Here is a 20,297-nt window from a genome sequence, read left to right as displayed (position 1 = left end):
TTTTTAGGGCTGCACCCACAGAATATGGCAGTTTCCAGGCTAGGGGTCATATCCGAGCTACAGTTATAGGCCTACACTGCAGCCATGGCAACGCAGGATCTGAGATGTGTCTGAGACCTACACCACAGCCCACGGCAACACTGGATCCCTAACCCACTGAGGGAGGCCAGGGATCGAACCCACATCTTCATGGCCACTAGTCAGGTTCATTTCCGCTGCACCGCAACGGGAACTCCCTGAGCCATTTGTTCTTTATCCAACATTTATGAAAACCTCCAGAGAGCCAGGCATGGTTCTGGCCTCGTGTTGCAAAGTGAAAACTGTCAAGGTTCCTGCCCGTAAGATGCTCTTCGCTTAGTCTGTGGACAGAAAAACCCACCCAAAGACCATGATCGGCTCTGGAAGTTTCTATGGAAAAGATGTGCATGGCGCTCTGGGAGGCGCTATGGCAGGAGGCTCTTCATTGAGAACCGCTATCCATGCTGCGAATTTATTGGGGGGAGGCTAATTTTATTTTATTTTATCTTTTTTTTTTTGGCTGAGCTCATGGCATGTGGAAGTTCCCAAGCCAGGGATCGAACCCCCACCTCAGTTGCAACCTGCACCATGGCCGTGGCAACACCGGATCCTTAACCCTGCGCCACACGGCAACTTCCTTGGGGGTCTGATTTTAATCACTTCCAGCCTATTTCCATTCTCTCCCCAGATAGACTGCGCTGGGCACTTCAAAAACAAAAGCTCATTCGTTATTCATAGAACATTGGAATAAAAAAAAAAAAAAAAAAGGAAAGCCGAAAATGGCACAGATTTCCCAACCTCCTACTCTGGATCCCATGAAGAATACTGTCACCAGCCTCAGGCTGGATAAGTTTACAAGGGACAAGATCTCAATGGTTCCTTTTAGACCAATGGTCCTCAAAGGATGCTCCTGAGAACTGCCACAGTGGCAACAGCAGCATCGCCTAAGAGCTCATTAGCAGTATCTCCTAGGAAATGCAAATTCTTGGGTCCAACTCCAGACCTACTGTATCTGAAATGCTGGAGTAGGCCGCAGTAGTCTGTATGTCACCGCCAATGAATTATTATTATTGAAGTATAATTGATTTACAATGTTGTGTTAATTTCTGCTGTTCGGCAAAGTGATTTAGTTACACATAGATATACATTCATTTTTTTTTTTCTTTCTGGTTTTTGTTTTTGTTTTGTTTCTTGTTTCGGTCTTTCTAGGGCCACACCCTTGGCAAATGGAGGTTCCCAGGCTAGGGGTTGAATTGGAGCTGCAGCCACTGGCCTACACCAAAGCCACAGCAATGACAGAGCCAAGCTGCGTCTGTGACCTACACCACAGCTCACGGCAACACCGAATCCTTAACCCACTGATCGAGGCCAGGGATTGAACCCACAACCTCATGGTTCCTAGTCAGATTAGTTTCCGATGTGCCACAATGGGACCTCCCGTTTTTTTATTTCTTTTCTTTTCTTTCTTTCTTTTTTCTTCTTTTTCTTTTTCTTTTTTTTTTTTTTTTTTCCGTCCTTTTCTAGGGACGCACCTGCAGCCTATGGAGGTTCCCAGGCTAGGGGTCAAATCAGAGCTGTAGCCACCGGCATACACCAGATCCACAGTAACCCAGGACGGCATACACCAGATCCACAGTAACCCAGGATCCGAGCTGCGTCTGCAACCTACACCACAGCTTATGGCAACACCAGACCCTTAACCTATTGAGCAAAGCCAGGGATCGAACCCACAACCTCATGGTTCCTAATCGGATTTGTTAACCACTAAGCCACGTCGGGAACTCTCAATTTTTTTTTTTTTTTTTTTTTTGATGGCTGCACCCATGGCATATGGAAGTTCCCAGGCCAGAGAGTAAATCCCAGCCGCAGCTGTGGCAACAGGAGATCCTTTAACCAACTGCCAGCCAGACCAAACCTGCCCCTCCACAGGGACCTAGGCTGCTGCCATCAGATTCTTAATCCACTGCAACACATTAGGAACTCCTGTATTCTTTTTTAAAATATTCTTTTCCATTATGGCTTCTCATAGGATATTGAGGCAGTTCCCGTTGAGTCTCAGAGGGAACATATCTGACTAGCATCCATGAGGTCACAGGTTTGATTCCTGGCCTCGCTCAGTGGGTTAAGGATCTGGCATTGCGGTGAGCTGTGGTGTGATCAAAGATGTGGCTTGGATCCAGTGTTGCTGTAGCTGTGGTGTAGGGCTGTGGCTACAGCTCCAATTTGACCCCTAGCCTGGGAACCTCCATATGCCTCGGGTGTGGCCCTAAAAAACAATTAAAAAGATATTGCATATAGTTCCCTGTGCTATACAGTTGTCTATCCATTCTCTATATAATAGCTCACATCTGCTAACCTCAGCCTCCCCCTCTCCCACTCCAACCATCTCTCAACCCTCTCCCTCTTGGCAACCACAGTGATTCTGACACTGGATAAAGTCTGAGACTATGGCTGGGTTACATGGTTCTCACCCTTCCCATCACAGGGGTCAGGGTTCAGGACTGGGGGCACCGTCCCCCAGGTGGATCCTAATGTTGACTGTGCAGCCCCAGGACATGACCGGTGCCCACATCCTTGGTGAAATTCCCCCACCTTATCTATCAGCACAGAAGCGGCTGCTTATCTGTCCCTCTCTTTCAAGGCTGTAACAACAGAAGAGAAGGGGACCCATATCACTCAGGGTCTCATTTCCTTCTAAGACCTCTTGAGACTGTTACCGACACAGCCAGCTTATCTTCTTGGGGAAGCCAGTTTAACAAATTTGGGTCTTGCTGACCCCATATAAAGTTACGCTTTGGTTCATGCCGCATTTTGAACCAAAATGTACTATTTGAAGAGTTAAGAAAAAGCAGCGACAGAGTTAGGAGTTGTCCAGCAGACTGAAACCTTAACGTCTTTTCTCAAAAAGCAAATCCAGTCAAGTTGCAATCGTAGCAGGAGGAACTGCGGGTTTCCTGGTCAAGGTTACAGTATGGCACATTTTGGGCTGAGGCAGGCCTCCTTTCCAGGGCCTTGACTTTAGACAGATGTTGAGTTTATCTTCATCCCCTGGCTTGTGCTGTCAAACTGGGTCCCTAAGAGGTACCCCAGGGACAGAGGGATGAAGGCTGGTCTTCCAAGTAGCTGCAGATCAGCCACAACTTGATTATGACACACAGATGCAACTACCCAGAGAAGAAAGAGAAAGAAGTTTCTAGAGTAAAAAAAAAAACAAAAAAAAACAAAAAAAACTTAAAAGAGACACGTGCACCCGCATGTTCATTGCAGCACTATTCACAAGAGCCAGGACATGGAAACAACCCAAATGTCCATCGACAGATGATTGGATTCGGAAGATGTGGTATATATACACAATGGAATACTACTCAGCCATAAAAAAGAATGACATAATGCCATTTGCAGCAACATGGATGGAACTAGAGAATCTCATCCTGAGTGAAATGAACCAGAAAGACAAAGACGAATACCATATGATATCACTTATAACTGGAATCTAATATCCAGCACAAATGAACATCTCCTCAGAAAAGAAAATCATGGACTTGGAGAAGAGACTTGTGGCTGCCTGATGGGAGGGGGAGGGAGTGGGAGGGATCAGGAGCTTGGGCTTATCAGACACAACTTAGAATAGATTTACAAGGAGATCCTGCTGAATAGCATTGAGAACTTTGTCTAGATACTCATGTTGCAACAGAACAAAGGGTGGGGGAAAAAATGTAATTGTAATGTATACATGTAAGGATAACCTGACCCCCTTGCTATACAGTGGGAAAATAAAAAATAAAAAAAATTTAAAAAAAGAAGTTTCTAGAGTGCCTTTTGCGAGAAACAGTCCAGTGTTGAGAGCACTTTCATAGCTTCCTGGCTGTCTAGGGGAAATTTCATAAGCAACAATTGCCAAATGCAGAGCTGTGTTAGCCAGAGCAGTCAGAAAGTCAATGAGATACTTTGGGTTGCTTATGGCTTCTCATCCAGATCGCTGTGGACTCTGACAAAAGGACTTAGAAAAGGACTTTGTGCTCTCTGCATGTAGTGTCTGCTGCTTATGTCTCCCAGGTCAAAGCTTCAGGCCCCGTGAGCTTTTGTGGGCTATTTTACATAATAGAATAATGTATCCATAAGTTCATGCCGTTAATCTAGCATCTCACAGTTGCCTTAGGGGATAGAAAAGTAAACTTCTATTTTTAGGTCGCCATGGTAACAGTAATCTAGGGCAATTTGGTGGGGGGGGGGTGAATACGGGTGATTGGTTCAATCATCTAGGGGGTCAGAGCCTTAAAGGAACGCTCTGGGACAAGGAGGAGGAAAAGTGTCCACAAAAAATCAGGGCACTTGTAGTTGAAGGAATTTACAGCTGGGATCCTGAGGTTCAGAGGAGGGGTTTCAGACCCTTCAGTGCACCCCAGGCACAGATCCAGAACAATTACAGAGTTTATCTTTCTGTTCTTTATCAAATGTTAAGCGGAGAGAACATTGAAAGGAAGAGATTGCGTTTAAAAGAATAACTAGCAAGGCTAGGAAACACTTCTGGCCGAAGAAGGATTTTAGTGTGTGCAGCGAGGCATCACTTCACCCATCTCGCCAACGCCACCACACCATCCCAGTTTCATAAGCAGGAGGAGTGCCCTGCATCCCACTGGGTAGCTCGCATACGTGAAGAGCCAGCATAACCCCTGTCCTAGGAGCCGGACAGCCGGAGTCCAGCCCTCAGTGGCGACGCGGACAGAAGAGCTTGTGCTGCGGCCGCCAGTAGAGGCTTTACGGTAATTCGCGGGGCGGGGCCCGGCCTTCGCGCGCAGGCGCGCAGCCGTTGCGGGTCCAGTGGTTGCGAGCAGAGCGGTTTCCCGAGTGGCTCCGCTGGGAGGGACTGGGCTGTGCAGGTTCCGAGGCCGGCGGGCAACTCCGCCCGGCCTGAAGCCCCGGCGTCCGCCTCCTTCACCGTCCTTGGTAGGTGGACGGCCCTGCGGGAGCCTCGCCAGAGACCCGGGGAAGCACCCGTCGCGGTGCCGGGCGCTGGAGGCGGGAGGGCGCCGGCGAGATCGCGACCTCAGGCGCCCCTGACTCCGCGGCGGGGGTGGGAGCGGGGAACGGGTCTCCCCAGGAAACCGAGGCCCGATGTGGGACCCGGGAGGAAGCCTGGAGCGGAGGTTCCGGGCGCCTTCCCCGCCCCTCCCGGGCCGAGGACCCAGCCTGGGACGGGAGCCGGGGTTTCCCGGGGACTCTGAGCCCGGAGGAGGCGGCGAGGAGGGGGTGCGGGCTCCGGGGAGGGGAGCATCGCCCCACCACCGCGAGTCCGGCAGGTGCCTCCGGCCGGGGCCGGGCGATCTGCGCTTTTCGTGCAAAGTTCAGGCCTCGCTGCCTCTGCCCTTCGTACTCCCTGGATCTCAGGAATTTGCCTGCGGCTGTAAACCTTGCATCCCACCCCACCCCTGCCCAGTAGAAACCGAACCTTGTCCCCAGCAGGAGACGTTAGCTCCGTGCGGTTTGGGGCCCGCTTGAAACGACTTTCATCTTCCTGACCCCTAGGATCCGTCGCCATGAATTCCGCCGTCATCGTGGTCCACGGCGGCGGAGCCAGCTGCATCTCCAAGGACCGGAAAGAGCGGGTCCGCCAGGGCATCGTCAAAGCCGCCACCGTGGGTTACAACATCCTCAAAGAAGGAGGGAGCGCCGTTGACGCTGTGGAAGGAGCCGTCGTTGTCCTGGAAGACGATGCCGAGTTCAACGCAGGTAGGTTTGCCCTGCAGCCAGCAACTGCTGCCAGACCGGAGTAAGCTTGTCCCCACCCCCACCCCCAAATAAATAGGACCTTTCTCAGTGGAGCTCTTCTGCTTTATGGTAAAAATCTAATATGCTGAAGAGATTCCATTTTTCTCTCCTTACCTGTTGACCAAGTTGCTTTAAAGAACCGTAAAATTCGTTCTGCACCCCATTTTCTTTACCCGGCTTCTTAGAATTCACATACCAAGGGCCTTTTTTATTCCATCTTTTTAGGGGGCAGGGGTTGGCTCCTGTTGGGTGGTAATCTCAGAAGCTGCCAGGTGTAATCTAACAGGGAGGAACTGAAGAAAAAGGCAGACCACTCCAGGTTGGTAGGTGGCAGGTTTAATAAGCATGGAACATACAGAAGAGGCTTGTCTTGCAAGATAAATAGACCTCTTTCTGAACCAGCCAGAATCTTAAAAGCCATGTGGTCTTTTTTTTTTTTTTTTTTTCCTTTTTTTTTTCTTTTTAGGGCTGCACCCATGGCATATGGAGATTCCCAGGCTAGGGGTCAAATTGGAGCTGCCGGCCTACACCACAGCTCACAGCAACGCGGAATCCTTAACCCACTGAGCAGGGCCAGGGATCAAACATGCGTCCTCATGGATGCTAGTCAGATTTGTTAACTGCTGAGCCACGATGGGAACTCCTTATTTTATTTATTTATTTTTTTAAGCCGCATGGAGCTCTTATCTGGGTCCAGTCACATAAACCACCCCGATGATCTCAACACATTTTTCTCTTACAGCTGCGTCCTTGGGCAGCTTCTAGCTCAGGACTAGCAAGTGGAGGGCACATTCTAAGGACAGGGGAGGGGCAGAAGGGCCACTGACCGCCTTGGGGCCCGCTTGCAGGTGACTGGCAGTCGTCCTCAGTGATTCCTCCCAACACTCCATCCCTCATCACCGGCCTTTGCCATCGCACACACCCCCTCTTCCGCATTGTGCCCTGAGTGGTCAACAAAGTTGACCCCTTGTTGGGGGCTCAGTTGGCAGGTCTCTGGCTTCGTTGGAGCTGATGCCACAGCAGTGATACAGGCACATGCAAAAAAGATACGAGTTAAGGCAATAATTCCCCAAATCAGTGATACCTTTTTCCACCGAGAGCTTCATGGTTCAAACCATTGTTACTAAGTCCCCTAGGCAGGGGCCGGGTCACCGAGGGCGTTCACTTGTGCTCTCCTGTGATTTAACGAAGACAGCACCTTAACAGACTCCTCGGCTGTGCGCACACAGCATTCTGTCTGGATGGTGTTACAGGTGCCTCCTTGCGAAGCAGTAATGCCATCCAAGGCCATCCTATTTTGGAGGAGGGTTCTTATGAGAGACATTTCTGCGTGCAGTAGAGACAGGCCTTGTTAGAATTCCCATCATGGCTCTGGTTACGAACCCAACTAGTAGCTATGAGGATGCAGGTTCGATCCCTGGCCCTGCTCAGTGGGTTAAGGATCCAGTGTTGCCTTGAGCTGTGATGTAGGCCACAGTCTCGGCTCAGAACCCATGTGGCTGTGACTGTGGTGTAGGCGGGCAGCTGCCGTTCCAATTCAACCCCTAGCCTGGAAACTTCCATATGCCGCCAGTGTGGCCCTAAAAAAAAGACAGGCCTTGTTGGCTATCCTTCACAGCTCGGTGAGTGACTTTAGTAGGGACCTCTGTGTGTGGTGTCACGTCCTCCAGGCCAGTGGAGGGGACAAAGCCAGCAGCCAAACGATCATTCCAGTGGGAACCAGAACATGCCCACCTGGCCTTGAGGAGAGAGCAGCTGGCAACCCCAGGAACTTGACCTGGTTTTGCGAACCATACATGTCAGGCTGAGGAGCTGGAGTGGAGGCAGGGACGCCAGACCAGAACCCCTGCCTCCTCCTTTTCTCAGTGGCACGCGGTCCATTCTGGGTGTGATGCATTTCCTCGGGTCCAGCTAGAGGCTGACGTCAGAATCCCAGTGGAGATGGAGTCAAGCCCCCTCATCCATCCCCATGGGACGTTCCACTGCAGATTCTAGCAGATAACTCCTTTCCCAGGTGTGTGGGGCTTGATCCACAGTGAGAGTCGGGACAGTGGCTGTTTCCTGACACAGCTTCTCGGTATCGGGTGTTTCAGAGGGTCCCCAGTCTGCACAGGGGCAGGGGCCCACCTGCTTGATCACTGCAGTGTGTGAAAGCCTTAGTGCTTTAGTCCACCTGGCCAAGGTGGTTTGATCTGTTAGTCATTTAACATACTGCTTTAATATTCCATTGTCCGCCTTTATCAGCCCTGCTGCTGGTGGGTTATAGGGGAGGGAGAACCTCCATTCAAAGTCATATCATGTTCTTGTGCCCAGTCTTGCATAGCATAACCTTTTTTTTTTTTTCTTTTAAGGGCGGCACCCGTGGCACATGGAGGTTCCCAGGTTAGGGGTCGAATCGGAGCTTCAGCTGCCGGCCTACGCCACAGCCACAGCAACACAGGATTTGAGCCGTGTCTGTGACCTACACCACAGCTCATGGCAATGCCAGATCCTTAAAACCCACGGAGGGGGGCCAGGGATCGAACCCGCATCCTCATGGATACTAGTTGGGTTTGCTTCTGCTGAGCCACAACGGGAACTCCCCCAACCTTTGAGATGTGACCCTGACCACTACCGATTTGACAAAGGTGTTCCCCTGTGGGCCTCAGCTTCGCTCATCTCCCAACACTGGCTGCCTGGTTTGCACGGCCACAGGGAAAAGCTTGGCTAAAGTCAGACGCAGAGTCCACACAATCCAGGGAAGCTCAGAACCCTCCCTCAGAGGGAGGAGGCTAAGATAATCCGTTTGCCAGTCCCTCTCCAGTTGGGAACTCTGGTGAGTGGCTTCAGACTCCCTTGGCACCTGCCATGGGCATCGTTAAGAACACGCGGGATGTGCTGTTACTGCATTAACCAAGTCACTGTATTTCAAGGGCAATCCAGCACCCTTGGCAATGGCCTTCCCACCTGAGTGCTGCACTGGACACTCTTATCATCTAATCTCAGGATCTCCTGAAGGGTCAGTTGCCAGGGATCGTGTGGAGCTAGGGCATCTGCTTCCTGACAGCCACAGGGTGTCAGCACCTCGGGAGCAGGGACACAGACGACAGTGAGGACTGCCTCCGGCTCTTGCAGGAAAACCAGATGTCCCTCCACACATCCTGACCCCACAGGGGCTTCCCGTTGTCCAAGCCATGGGGTTAATCAGAGAACAGCCCAGCGGTCGGCGCAAGTGATTGGCCCAGGCCGCTGCAGTTCATTCCCTCCTGAGACTCCGCCTGGAGGAGCTCTGTGCACACGGCTAGGAACCGTGGCTCTGGGAGGGGTTGGGGGGTACGTGGTGTTTCTGTCCCCTTCCAGAGCTGGGACCAAAATCCAGCGGATGCTGTCCCCTTCCATTTTCCTTGCCACACTGCTTGACCCACACCTGGAGCCACAGCCACATCGCACTCTGTAGCTCTGCTGGGGAGTCGCCCAGAGCTTTAATCTGCCTCGCTAGTATTTCTGCCTCTTCAGAGGCTGTGATCCCACGTGCCCTTTCTTTGCTGCATCCCATAAGCTATTACCACTTTTAAGTTTTGAAAAATGTATACACCTGTGTACTCACCTTACAACCAATATTTTAAAATGTCCATCGTCCCCCAAATTTCCTTCATGCCACTTTGCAGTTAATCCCCCCTCTCGTCTCCACAGCACCAGGTATCCGTTGATCTGCTTTTGTCAAAAGTTTGCATTCTCTAAAATTTCATATAAATGCAGTCACACAAAGTATGTTCTTTTTTTTTTTTTTGGTCTTTTTGCCTTTTTTCTAGGGCCGCTCCCAGGGCATATGGAGATTCCCAGGCTAGGGGGTCTAATCAGAGCTGTAGCCACTGGCCTACGCCAGAGCCACAGCATCATGGGATCCAAGCCACGTCTGCGACCTACACCACAGCTCACAGCAACGCTGGATCCCTAACCCACTGAGCAAGACCAGGGATCGAACCTGCAACCTCATGGTTCCTAGTCAGATTCGTTAACCACTGAGCCACAACGAGAACTCCCGGCATGTGTTCTTTTGTGCTTGTCTTCAAACAGATCCTTTTTTAGAGTAAAAATCATCATGGCTACTCTGATTGTCTATACTCTGTACCAGGCAGAGGTCTAAGAAGCTTGCACAATTAACTCATTTAATCTACATGCCAGCCCTAAGAGGTAGGTGTAATTATTACGCTCATTTTTCAGATAAGAAGAGGAAGGCACCGAAAGGTTACGTAACTTGCTGAAAGACACTCATCTCCTGTCTGTTTTGAAATAGAAAACCTAACACCTGGGAATTAAAATACTTCCTGGAATTGTACCACCCACCCAGCATTTGTCAGGAAAAAGAATTTCAGGAAATGGTAACCAATTAGTCATTAGATATTTCGTAACTGTTCTGGTCCCCTTGCCTCTGCTCTGCACTCTTGAGCACTTGACCCATCCTCGCGCTAGGAGGAAGCATGACTGCATCTCTATGGCTGTTTGTTGAGCTGGAATGTGCTACACGCTCCCCCTTGGTGGCAGCAGCCTGCTGTTTCAACGGGGGGCTTGTTAAGCTCTGTGCCGGTTAGTAGTCAGGACCCAGTGGGCTCACAGCCCCCACTCAGTTCACGGGGACCTTTGCTTGGAGCAGGTCCTTCTGGTTTCCTGCCCTCTCGAAACCAGAATGCAATGGGGAAGTATGCGCCTCCGGGGGACTGGAGCAGCTAGTTCTCATGTCCGTGCTCTGAATCCAGAACCTGCCTTCTGAGTGGCTCCCTTCTCATGTTGCAGGTATCTGCTATTCAGCACATGGAGGGAGATGGGAGCAGGGCTGAAAGATGGAAGTCAGAGAGCCCATCGGGGCAGGGGGTGTGGCGGGGGGGAACGGGGGTACTTTGAACAGCATGCTCTCCCACCTTGAGCTCTGTTTTGCATTTGCCTTTCCCAGCTGAGGTCACCACAAGCAAACAGTCTTTCCAGCAGCCTCTGCTATAATCGTCTAGAATTACTGTTGGGGAAATTCATTCAAAAAGCTGAGCCCCCTGCAAGTCCTGAGTTAGGTGGCAATTATTGGCATTCATGATGCAGCTGACGTGAATGTTTCTAACAGCTTTGTTTACATCGTATTCGCATTGCAGTGTGAATTTTATGTTTAAAACTTGTTTCCTAATAGTGTATTAGAAACTAGCTTCAATATTCACCTTAAAAAAATGAACTTTTAGATTTGTATGCTGGAAATAGCTAGACTTCAATTGGCAGAGTTCCCTTGTGGCAAAGTGGGTTGAGGATCTGGCATTGTCACTGCTGGGGCTCAGGTCGCTGCTGTGGCGCAGGTTCGATCCCTGCATGGAAATTTCAATATGCTGTAGGCACAGCCAAAAAAAAAAAAAAAAAAAAAAAGCAGGCTTAGATTGGCAACCAAATAATAACCCTTTGCTTTTTGCTTTCATTGAAGTTGAGCAGTAATTACACAGAACTCTTAAGTAGTTAATTTATTTCCCCTACAGTTCAGTTTTATAAGCTGTCAAAGAGTCTGAGATAACAGGATTTTTATTTATCCACCCTCTTCCTGAACCTCTTATGATGTAGTATCTATGAGGCGAAGACTCTGTGATGAGGTCTAGGCATTGTTTTTAATTTGTTTTGACGCTTACCCAGTGATTCTAAATCACTAGACTTGGAATCCACTAGCCTAATACTGTATAATTTCAGAAGTTTATTTTTAGTGTCATTTTTATATACATGAAAATTTCCCCTTTTTTTGTGTACAGTTCCGGGAATGTGACAAACACAGGCATGTAACTGCCATCACTGTTAAAATATAAAAGTTTCAGTACTCAGAGTTCCCGTGGTGGCACAGCGGAAACGAATCCGACTAGGAACCATGAGGTTGCGGGTTCCATCCCTGGCCTCGATCAGTGGGTTAAGGATCTGGCGTTGCCGTGGCTGTGGTGTAGGCCAGTGGCTACAGCTCTGATTCGACCCCTAGCCAGGGAACCTCCATGTGCCGAGAGTGCAGCCCTAAAAAGACAAAAAATAAAAAAATAAGAGTTTCATTACTCAAAATTTCCCCCATACCCCTTGAGTCCACACCGCCTTTCACCCCCAGCCCTTGGCAACAGCTTATGTGTTTTCTGTTCCCATGGTTTTGCCTTTTCCAGGATGTCGTAAATGGAATCTACTGTGTGTGGCCATTTGAGTCTGGATTCTGCATTTAACACAGTGCATTGAAGGGTCGTTTGTATTGACAGGAGCGCCTTTTATGCTGTTGGGTAGTTTGCATTGTACAGATAGACTGCAGGTTTTGTCATTTACCAACTAAAGAACGTGTTCGATTTGGGGCCACTGTAAATCACTATAAACACTTAGGTACACAGAGTTCCTGTTGTGACGCAGCGGAAACGAATCTGACTAATGTCCATGAGGATGCGAGTTTGATCCCTGGCCTCGCTCAGTGGGTCGGGGATCTGGCGTTGCCCTGAGCTTTGGTGTAGGTTGCAGACATGGCTCGGATCCCACGTTGCTGTGGCTGTGGTGTAGGCCAGCAGCTGTAGCTCCGATTCAACCCCTAGCCCAGGAACTTCTATATGCTGCATGTGTCGCCCTAAAAAAAAACAAACAAACAAAAATTTACATACAGGTTTTGTGTAAATGTAAGTTTTTATTTCCTTTAAGTGTGGGACTACTGGTCATATGGCAAGTGTGTATTTAACTTTATTTGAAATGGCTAAACTATTCTTTTAACTCTTTTAAAGCGACTCCCATTTTTATTTCCATCAGCAATGTGTGAAAGTTCTAGTTACTCTGCCTCTTCTCTGGCCCTTGATATTGTCCACAGTTTTTATTTCAGCACCCTCATAGATGTGTGGTGGAATTCTGGTGTTAATTTGCATTCCCCTAGTGGCAAGTAATTTTACTTTAACCTTTTTTCAAGCCTTTTGTCAATTTCTTTATTGAGATTTTTTTCCCCCTTAATATTGGGTTTTAAGAGTTCTTTATATATTCTAGATATAGGTCTTTTATCAGACGTTTTCAGGTACTTTCTCCCTCCTCTGTGGCATGTCTTTCTTCTTTTTCTTAACAGTGTATTTCAAAGAACAGAAGTCCTTAATTCTGTAGAAGTTCAATTTTTTTTAATGGATCATGCTTTTTGTCTTATATCTTAAAGAAATATTTGCCTAGGAGTTCCCCTCGTGGCTCAGCAGTTAAGGAACCCGACTAGTATCCGTGAGGGCGCAGGTTCGATCTCTGGCCTTGCTCAGCGGGTTAAGGATCTGGTGTTGTCATGAGCTGTGGTGTAGGTTGTAGATGCGGCTCGGATCCTGTGTTGCTGTGGCTCTGGCGTAGGCCGGTGGCTACAGCTCCGATTCGACCCCTAGCCTGGGAACCTCCATATGCTGTGGGTGCAGCCCTGAAAAGACAGGAAAAAAAAGAAAAAAAAAAAAAGAAAGAAAGAAATATTTGCCTAACCCAGGGGCACACACATTTTCTCTAATGTTGTCTTCTAGAAATTTTTATTGTTCTATGTTTTATATTTAGGTCTATGATCCATTTTTTTTCCCCACTTTTTAGGACTGCACCCTTGACATGTGGAAGTTCCCAGGCTAAGGGTCTAATTGGAGCTGTAGCTGCTGGCCTGCACCACAGCCGCATCTACCACCACATCTACCATCCAAGCCACATCTACCACCTACACCTCAGCTCACGGCAATGCTGGATCCTTAACCTCCTTTAGCAAGGCCAGGGATCAAACTTGCATCTTCATGGATACTAGTCAGGTTCTTAATTTGCTGAGCCACAATGGGAACTACCATTTCTAAATTCTTTTTTTTGTTTGTTTGTTTTGTTTTTAAATGATTTTTATTTTTTCCTTTAAAGCTGGTTTGCAGTGTTCTGTCAATTTTCTACTGTACTGCAAAGTGACCTAGTCACACATACATATATATACATTCTTTTTCTCACATTATCCTCCATCATGCTCCATCATAAGTGACTAGATAGAGTTCTCAGTGCTGTACAGCAGGATCTCATTGCTAATCCATTCCAAAGGCGACAGTTTGCATCTATTAACCCCACATTCCCGGTCCATCCCACTCCCTCCCCCTCCCCCTCCCCCTTGGCAACCACAAGTCTGTTCTCCAAGTCCATGAGTTTCTTTTCTGTGGAAAGGTTCCTTTGTGCCATGTATTAGATTCTAGATATAAGTGATATCATATGGTATTTGTCTTTCTCTTTCTGACTTACTTCACTTAGTATGAGAGTCTCTGGTCCCATCCATGTTGCTGCAAATGGCATTATGTCATTCTTTTTTATGACTGAGTAGTACTCCGTTGTGTATATATACCACATCTTCTTTTTTTTTTTTTTTTTTTTTTTTTTTTTTGCCTTTTTGTCTTTTGTTGTTGTTGTTGTTGCTATTTCTTGGGCCGCTCCCGCGGCATATGGAGGTTCCCAGGCTAGGGGTTGAATCGGAGCTGTAGCCACCGGCCTACGCCAGAGCCACAGCAACGCGGGATCCGAGCCGCGTCTGCAACCTACACCACAGCTCACGGCAACGCCGGATCGTTAACCCACTGAGCAAGGGCAGGGACCGAACCCGCAACCTCATGGTTTCTAGTCGGATTCGTTAACCACTGCGCCACGACGGGAACTCCTATATACCACGTCTTCTTAATCCATTCATCCATCAATGGACACTTGGGTTGTTTCCATGTCTTGGCTGTTGTGAGTAGTGTTGCAGTGAACATGCAGGTGCATGTGTCTTTTTTACGGAAAGTTTTGTCTGAATATATGCCCAAGAGTGGGGTTGCTGGGTCATATGGTAGTTCTATATTTAGTTTTCTGAGGTCCATTTCTAAATTCTTAATTCTTGCTTTTCAACTTCCGTTTGGTTGTAGGTCATGGATCTGTCTTGAACGAAAATGGTGAAGTTGAAATGGATGCTAGTATCATGAATGGGAAAGACCTGTCTGCGGGAGCAGTGTCTGCAGTCCGCTGTGTCGCAAATCCCATTAAACTTGCGAGGCTTGTTATGGAAAAGGTACATGCGACTAAAGCACTCTTTCCCTAAGGAATTGTCACTGCTGTGCTTCAGCGACTAAACGGGGGCTGACTGTAGGGAAATGCTTAAGATCTCTGCTCTCCTGAAATTGCACCAAAGAACAAAAACAATGTTAGGTTTCTCCAGTAAACCAAATTACACCACGTAAACCAAGATTCTGACTCTGTTGATGATGTCATTAGACTCATGATCACCTGACCAGCGATTTACCTTATTTTCATGTTATCTTCCCGAATTTTCTTCATTCTTCTCTCAACACATTTCACATGGCACATACAAACAGAACAGGCTGTTTCAGTAGCATGTATTAAATCAAAATGGATTCAGTTCTCTAAATTTAAGTCAACTCTTTAGTAATATTCCATCAATTGGGGGCTTTTGAAAATACGAAAACTCAGAGACAAGGCATGTTTTCAACATTCAGAAAAGCAAGCCAGTAGAATCTGCATTTTTGAGGCTTTTTGTACCCAGAGAGAATAATTCTTTCCACACAGTTGGAACTGTTAAAACATCTTTAACATTTTCAAAACGTGATTTTCCCATTTCTTTCTGGCTCAAGACACATCATTGCTTTCTGACCGACCAAGGTGCAGCAAAATTTGCAGCAGACAATGGGATTCCAGCAATTCCTGGAGAGCAGCTGGTAACAGAAAGAAACAAAAAACGCCTAGAAAAAGAAAAGCATGAGAAGTGTGCTCAGAAATCGGACCCTCAAAAGTAAGTGTCATCTGTGGCTTGCATCTGGGGGAATTACAGAGATGTGGAAGTTTGACAAATGTCGGATTATCCACATTTCTTAAATAAATATCACTTGGTCATTTCAGTTTTTGTACAAAACGGTTTGCACTAAATAATAGGAAGACTGCTCTTTTGAGTCTGAAATTTAACCTCAAGTATTACTCCTACGAATAGTAGCCCAAATTCAGCTAACAAAGTTCCTTCTCCAACATGATTTAGTAGATGAAAATAGAAGTTCCCGCTGTGGTGCGGTGGGTTAAGGATCCAACTGCAACAGCTCAGGTCACTGCAGAGGCGTGGGTACGATCCCTGGCTCAGGGCAGTTGGTTAAGGATCCGGCATTGCCACAGCTGTGGTGTAGGTTGCAGCTGCAGCTTGGATTTGATCCCTGGCCTGAGAATTTCCATATGTTGCAGGTGCAACCATAAAGAAAAAAAAAAAATAGATGAATGCCGTGTGTTAATGTATTAATTACCCGGATACTTCTTGATTAATTTGTTGTCTTACATACACTACAGAGGTTCTCTGTGATCCAGACTCCCTGTGAACTTATTAGGCACCCTTTCGTTAGTGCAGAGAACTCAGTACAGCTCTTCGAAGTGAATTGATCATGTGTTCTGAATTATGGTTCTGTGTTACTGATTTCCAAATCCCAAATGAAAGCCCCCTTGGAGTTCTTTGGTGGCTCAGTGGGTTAAGGATCTAGCGTTGTCACTGCTGTGGCTCAAGCTTGATCCCTGGCCCGGGAACTTCTACATGCTGTGGGAAAAGAAAATCCAATCCAAATAAAATCACCCTTATTTAAAGCAAAATTTGAATGTGGCCTGGAGGTTGATAATGGAATATAATCTAGTGATGCTACGTATCTTTTAGATTTGTACTGTTTAACCGGAGGTACACTTTAATATCACTTGGGCAGCTTTTTCAAAGTATGTATGTCTGACTGAGCCCCTGCCCTAAAGAAGCTAGTTTAGCAGAGCTGAGATGGAGGGGCCACGCAGGTCTATTCAAAAAAAAAAAATTCCCAGGTGACTCTGATGTGTCCCCAGGTTAGGAATCTGTTTGACAAGAATGACATATTTTGTTAGCTGTCATCTTTTCCAAGTGTGCTGTTGTGTCTAGAGTCTAAAGTCACAAGAATGAGATTGCTTTCTCAGTGGTTCATGTACATTTTAATAGATGTTGCCACGTTACTTTCCACAAATTGTGCAACAGCAAACACGTCCACCAGCCAGTACTGCTCTTCGGTATAAGCATATGGGGTTCCTGCCCTGGGCCCTGCATTCTAGAGGGACCCTTATACAGGAATTATAGAACGGTTGGTTTGTTGCAGGTACAGGGGGCACCTCTGTCACTCAGCAGGGGCACCACTTCACCCCTCGCCTCTTGTGACTGATCTGATTCAGCCGTCAGATCAAGTGCTTCTCTGCAGCTCTTGCTCTATGTCTTAGAAATAAAGGTCACCTGCATCTCAGGGTTCATGGATTACACCACTGCTGACCTCGGAAGCAGGCAATGCTTTGGCGTGTAGGAAAGACTCAAACAGCAGAAGGACTTAGGAGAAAACGGCAATAATTTGTCAGATAAATTCTTGCTTAACAGAGTGTTGTTTCCCGGTAGTGCCCAGTGTCCTTTCTCTTTCCTCTGTTCATGTTTCAATTCGTGGTCCTGGGGTTGTTCATGAATTGGTACAGTATCTGCAAGACTTGCATGTGAGCGCCGATTCCTGTTACTCTTAAATGTGTGGATTTAGACAAGCACTGTCCAATAGGAATACAAGAGCCAGATATGCAATTTAACATTTTCTACGAACCACATTTTTAAAAAGTAGACAGAGGAGTTCCCGCTCTGGCGCTGCGGATGAAGGATCTGGCGTTGTCTCTGCGGCAGTGCAGGTTCGATCCCTGGCCTGGCGCCGTGGGTTAAGAATCCAGCTATGGCGAAGGTCGCAGCTACAGCTCGGATTTGATCCCTGGCCTGGAAACTCTCAGGTAGGGCCCAAAACAAAACAAAAGTAAAAAGTAACAAGTGAAATTAATAATGTACTTAATCCAGTATACCCCAAATCTTATCATTTCCACGTGTCGTCAATGAAGACATTATTTATGAGAGACTTTCTTTCATGCTAAATCTTCAAACTGTGGCCTGTGTCTCACACTGACAGCACCTCTCAGCGTGGACACCCACATTTCCAGGGCTCAGTGGTCACATGCAGCTATGTTGGACAGCACAGAACTATGAATGGTTTTATTCTTCTAGAAACACTTAAGATGGAGTTAAATTTTCAAAAAAGTTGATGTTTTTAGCTTTTAAGTACTTTTTTATTTAAAATGTCATATTCAAAACCTGACCCAGGCAGGGGGTAGGATGGGAGAAACCTGCTGTTGGTGATGTGTTTTGAGAAAACTGGAGAAATTTGAATGTTGACTGTTATGAAAGGTGAATGTTTATGGACATGGAAAGGTGGATTATTAACTGAAAAAAAAAAAAACATTTAAAAAAGGATGTATGCTATGAACTCATTTTGGAGAAAATACCGATAGGCATAAATAGTGATCTTGACTGGGGGCTAGGACTTACATGCTATGAACAATAAAACATTAATAAAGGAAATTGAGGTGTTCCCGTCGTGGCTCAGTGGGTAACGAATCCGACTAGGAACCGTGAGGTTGCAGGTTCGATCCCTGGCCTCACTCAGTGGATTAAGGATCTGGCATTGCCGTGAGCTGTGGTGTAGGTTGCAGACGCAACTCGGATCCCACGTTTCTGTGGCTGTGGCGTAGGCTGGCAGCTATAGCTCTGATTTGACCCCTAGCCTGGGAACCTCCATATGCCACAGGTGCGGCCCTAGAAAAGCAAAAAGACAAAAAAAAAAAAAATTAAATTTTAAAAAAAGTAAAGGAAATTGAAGATGACTCCAAGAAATGGAAAGATATCCTGTGCTCTTCTATCAGAAGAATGAATGTTGTTAAAATGGCCATACTACCAAAGCAGTCTATAGATTTAATGCAATTCCTATCCAATTACCCATGACATTTTTCACAGAACTACAACAATAGTCCTACAATTTATATACCATTCAAGACCCAGAATTGCCCAGGCAACCTGGAGGAAAAGAACAAAGCAGGAGACATAACCCTCCCAGACTTAAGACAATACTGCAAAGTTCAGTCATCAAAGCAGCGTGGTATTGGCGCAAAAACAGACGAGTGGATAAATGCAACAGAACAGAGAGCCCAGAAGTAAACTCACACATCTTCAGTCAACTAATCTTCAGCAGAGAAGGCAAGAATATACAGTGGAGAAAAGGTGGTCTCTTCAGCCAGTGGGGATGGGAGAACACTTGGACAGCCACAGGTAAATCAATAAAGTTGGAACTCCCTCATACCATGCACAAAAACAAACTCAAATGGCTTAAAGACTCAAATATGACGTGACACAACAAAACTCCTAGGAAAGAACACAGGTAAAACATTATATGACATCAACTGTACCATTATTTTCTTATGTCAATCTCCCAAGGCAATAGAAATAAAAGCAAAAATAAGCCAATGAGACCTCATCAAACTTACGAGCTTTTGTACCCAAAGGAAAAACAAAAAGACAACCTATGGACTGGGAGAAAATATTTGCAAATGATACACCCGACAAGGGTTGAATTTCCAAAGTGTACAAACAGCTCAAACAACCCAACAACAACAACAAAACCAAACAACCCAATTGAAAAATGGACAGAAGACATAAAGAGACATTTCTCCAAAGAGGACATATGGGTGGCCAATAAACACGTGAAAAGATGCTCAACATTGCTAATTATTAGAGAAATGCAAATCAAAACTGTAAGGAGATACCACCTCACGCTGGTCAGAATGGCCATCATTAAAAAGTTTACAAATAATAAATGCTGGAGAGGGTGTGGCGAAAACGGAACCCTCCTACATTGTTGGGTAGAAGTGTAAATTGGTATAGCCACTATGAAAAACAGTATGGAGTTTCCTCAAAAAACTAAAAATAGAGTTGCCATATGATCCAGCCATCCCATTCCTGGGCATATATCTGAACAAAACTGTAATTTGAAAAGATACATGCACCCCAGTGTTCATAGCAACACTATCTGCAATAGCCAGTGCATGGAAGCAACCAAAAGGTCCATGGACAAATGAATGGATTAAGAAGATGTGATACATATACACAGTGGAATACTACTTAGCCATAAAAAATGCCATTTGTAGCAACTTATCACAAGCAAGTGAAGGGCGTCATGAAGTACCATGTTATATCACTTATACATAGAATCTAAAATGCGACCCAAATGAACCTACGTACAAAACACAAACAGACTCGCAGACATAGAGAACAAACCTATGGTTGCCGGGGTGGAGGTGTGTTGGGAAGGGAAGGATTGGAAGTTTGGGGTTAGCAGATACAAACTATCATATATAGAAGAGATAAACAAAAGGACATACTGTGTAGTGCAGGGAACTATACTCAGTATCCTGTGGTAAAGGGTAATGGAAAATGTGAAAAAAAAATCTGTATACACACACACACACACACACAGATATCTGAATCGCTTTGCTGTACAGAAGAAACTAACATAACATTGTAAATCAGCTATACTTCAATAACATGAATTATTTGGGAGTTCCTGCTGTGGCTCAGCAGTAATGAACCCAACTAGTATCCATGAGGATGTGGTTTCAATCCCTGGCCTTGCTCAGTGAGTTAA

At 46.5% G+C, this 20,297-nt stretch overlaps 1 protein-coding gene across 2 annotated transcripts in view; it reads left to right on the top strand.

Moving 5' to 3' along the window:
* Nucleotides 1–4,827: 4,827 nt before the first annotated feature.
* ASRGL1 (asparaginase and isoaspartyl peptidase 1) overlaps nt 4,828–20,297 on the top strand; it is a 25,085-nt gene continuing 9,615 nt past the window's right edge. For both annotated transcript variants that reach the window (XM_005660800.4, XM_003122625.6), the window contains exons 1-4: nt 4,828–4,965; nt 5,545–5,748; nt 14,667–14,809; nt 15,390–15,547. In XM_005660800.4, the coding sequence (XP_005660857.1) occupies nt 5,556–5,748; nt 14,667–14,809; nt 15,390–15,547 (494 nt within the window). In that variant the 5' untranslated portion in view covers nt 4,828–4,965; nt 5,545–5,555. The remainder of the gene's footprint in view (nt 4,966–5,544; nt 5,749–14,666; nt 14,810–15,389; nt 15,548–20,297) is intronic.

The sequence above is a fragment of the Sus scrofa genome, chromosome 2 (genome assembly GCF_054392235.1).
Source record: "Sus scrofa isolate SSC_HxYL_T2T_F1_AM1 chromosome 2, Sscrofa_HxYL_maternal_Yorkshire_Landrace_v2.0, whole genome shotgun sequence".
NCBI lineage: Eukaryota > Metazoa > Chordata > Mammalia > Artiodactyla > Suidae > Sus > Sus scrofa.
The sequence above is the reverse complement of the archived record's forward strand: the minus strand, read 5'-3'. Positions and strand labels throughout refer to the sequence as shown.